We start from the raw sequence: 3,319 nt of genomic DNA on the forward strand, positions 1-3,319 counted from the left end.
AGAAACACTATTTGTCCTCATCATCACAGATGGCAGAACTGAGAGTAAGAGCTTAACATGCAATCATTTCCAGTTCTCCACATTGAAGCTTCATAAAGCACCTATTATTTATTAAGAAGAGTGCTTTCCCCAAGTAGAATCAAAGAATGTTTAGATTAGGAGAGCTCAGTAAGTATAAATCTATGCTAAAAAGTGGCATTCATTGTTCCTCTTAACACATAAAGTTATACATGTTCACTGAAGCATTTAGAAAATGGAAAAAAGCAGAAAACAAAAAAGAAATAGTCTACTTTCCCACTGTTCAGATTTAGTATCTTTCCAGTTACTTATGTGTGTAGTTTTCACCTAACTAGGATTGGAGTACCCACAATTTTGAACCCTACTTTTTTGGTCTTCTTAATATATTATATGAAAGTATGTAATTTACTCATCTGCAACATTTTTTTCTATAACGTGATATTTACTGACATGATTTATTTCTTTAAAAATAATAAAATGATGAATACCCGTACTGACAAAATTTCCCATGCATCTCATTTATTTCCCAGAAGTCAACTGCTGGTCAAAGAGTATGCACATTTTAAGACTTCTGATGCTGATGGCAACCAGAAAGGTCACGCCAACTGACATTCCCAGTAGCAGTGCGTAAGAGTTGCTGTTTCCGTGGGCTCTTATTAGCACCTAATCTCTATTTCAATGAAGAAATGAGTCCAGAAAGGTGAAATGACTTCTCTGGGGCCAAGTTATTATCTTAATAAAATGAATTTAAGATTTTGACAATCTCACAAATAAAAAGGAAACGACATACCCAGAATCAAGAGCAGCTCCTGAGCCCTTCCAAGAGCAAAGACAGGAATGAGACCCCTGCCCCCTCTGTTTACAATATCATGGACAGTGTTGCAGAATCTTGCTTCTCGCTCTTCACGTTTCTCATGAATATGGGTCCCATAAGTAGATTCCTAAATAACACATTAGAAGTGTGAGACCAAGATCAGTGATCCCCAAAGAATTCAAAAGTTAAATATCAATGAACTGCTGAGGCAAAGTGATTCATTCCTCCATTAACATGTCATTTACTTGAATACATATTGTTATGATATTAATTGGAAAGAAGAACAGATAAGAACGTTAGAGTTCAGATCTAAATAATAAGAACTTTTTAGAAAATGGAATCAGGAAATAGTCCAAAAATCTCCAAAAATGTATCTTTTCCCCTCAAGATAATTTTGCTATGTCTTTTGTTTTTTAAAACCATTTTGCTTTCCATGGGGGGTGGGGGATATTTCTCCCACCTCTGATACAGGTTTTGTTTCTTATACCTCTGTTTGAGAATATCCCCTAAAGCCTTATTGTGTTTGGTCCACTGACCAGCAGCACTGGCATCCCCTGGGAGCTTCTAATAAGTACAGAAGCTCAGGCCCCAGTCTAGACTCAGTGACTCAGAATTTGTATTTTAACAATATCACCAGATGATTCATAAGCACATTAACGTTTGAGAAGTATTGCTCTAAAGTACCAGATATCATGCAAATGGCTACCTTTTTCTGAAGTTAAAAAAATAAATCCTCCCTTAAATTAAGGTCAGTTTATATGCTGGGTATACCTCAAGCTGAGTTGAATCTATTCCACTCATAACACGTTGCTATGGACAGCAATATGCACTGGCCCCTCATTTTTGGGCAGCTGGGGGATGCTGTAGGTGGTGGGGGAGAAACAGACAGCTCTTCTGCCTTGAACAAATACACCTGATGTTCTTATATATGTATCACAGGCTCAAAAGATCTCTCCCTCAATCCTGACATTGTCACCAACACACATTTATTGACTTGTGTGTCCTCCAGTCTCCCAAAAAGAGCTTTCCTACACAGGTCATTTTTCTTATTCTTCTGGTACTTGCAACCTAGTAAGCAGACAGGACATACAAAGATGAATAATGTGACAAGTGCATGGACTAAAGGCCAAAAGATAGTCACCATGGCCAAGGCAGTGGGCCATACCACTTCTAAAACAACCCTTAAGATGTTTTTCTACAAATCTGGGGTAACTCCCCAGACAATAATATTTAGGAGATGGGGAAGGAGCATACCCAGTACAAAACATCCTGCCCAGAGACAGCCTAGTGCCTCTGATATTAGACGAGTCTTAATACACTTAACAACAAGAAAGGGGAGCTGTACTACAAAGAGAAGCCCCCCCAAATTTTTTTATACTAAAAAAATAAGTTTACATCCAATGACATATTATGAAAGTCAGATCATATCTTTTATCCACTAGAAAAAATTCTGCTTATATTACAGTAATTACAATACAGTACATTAATACTTACAATGATAAGAATATCAGGTTTAATATTAGGAATTTCAGCTGCCATTAAGTGCCTGTCTTCTTGTCTTGAGAAATCACCTGTGTACAAAAGCTGTGAAAAAGATAAAGCTAAAAAATTAAGATTTGGGGAAGGCTTCATTTTGCTAGTGAATATATTAAGTTCATGAAATCCAAAAGTAAAGTTAAATAAAAAAAAATAGCCTACAACTAATGAAATTTAGATGCAATGCTTGTGTCTAATTCAAAATGTGTAATTTAAGTCACTAAACCATCCAGTGTTTCAATTATTTGATCTAATTAATGGGAATAATATATTCCCTGATTCATCCCACAAAGATACCCTATACATTAATAAACTTGAGAAGTGCTCTGAACTCCTGAGAGAAAAAGGGCATGCTGGTAAGGAAAGGAATCTACTGAGGCACATGAGAGCACTGTCTAAAATGGAAGATAAAATCGTAGGAGGGTATGTATCAAATTCCAAATGAGAATATCAGATCTGCATTCATGCTATTTCCTGTTTTTTCACGTGTGTACCCCAGAGCAAACTGCAAGAATAAGTGGTTTAGTGATATACTGTACAACTCAATGCATAAAATTTTCAAATACAGAGCAGCTGTAAAAAAATTTGGACAATATTACACTATAGCATTGGTTCTCAATTCTGGCTGTACATTAGAATCACCTAGAAAATTTAAAGAGAAAAAGGCCAAAGTCACACCTTCAGATTTTGATTCAACATGTATTTTTTAAAAGCTCTCTAAGTTATTCTAATGAACAGCCAGAGTTTGGAACTGCTGCTCTAGAGTCTAGAAACCTGTTAGTCCACCCCGGTTTTTAGACATTTGAGACTTCCATTCCACTTTTCCATCAAGGCTGGTTACAAATATCCTTCCTAATTCACTTCCTTCACTCCTATAGTCTCCTGCTTAGGGGGTCTATCTATGAATACCAAATCATTTTTTAATTTTAAATAGATGTAGCCACAAAGGCA

General features: G+C 36.3%; 1 protein-coding gene across 2 annotated transcripts in view; it reads right to left on the reverse strand.

The window, feature by feature from the left end:
* Positions 1-3,319, reverse strand: part of CPSF3 (cleavage and polyadenylation specific factor 3, 73kDa) — a 45,739-nt gene that overhangs the window by 31,983 nt on the left and 10,437 nt on the right. For both annotated transcript variants that reach the window (XR_551739.1, XM_008589306.1), the window contains exons 6-7: positions 2,327-2,416; positions 809-959 (exon numbers count right to left, since the gene is read on the reverse strand). Coding sequence is in view for 1 of the 2 variants with exons in the window: in XM_008589306.1 (XP_008587528.1) it covers positions 809-959; positions 2,327-2,416 (241 nt within the window). In the remaining variant the exon portion in view is untranslated. The remainder of the gene's footprint in view (positions 1-808; positions 960-2,326; positions 2,417-3,319) is intronic.

This window comes from Galeopterus variegatus, unplaced genomic scaffold (genome assembly GCF_000696425.1).
Source record: "Galeopterus variegatus unplaced genomic scaffold, G_variegatus-3.0.2 Scaffold5364, whole genome shotgun sequence".
Taxonomy (NCBI): domain Eukaryota; kingdom Metazoa; phylum Chordata; class Mammalia; order Dermoptera; family Cynocephalidae; genus Galeopterus; species Galeopterus variegatus.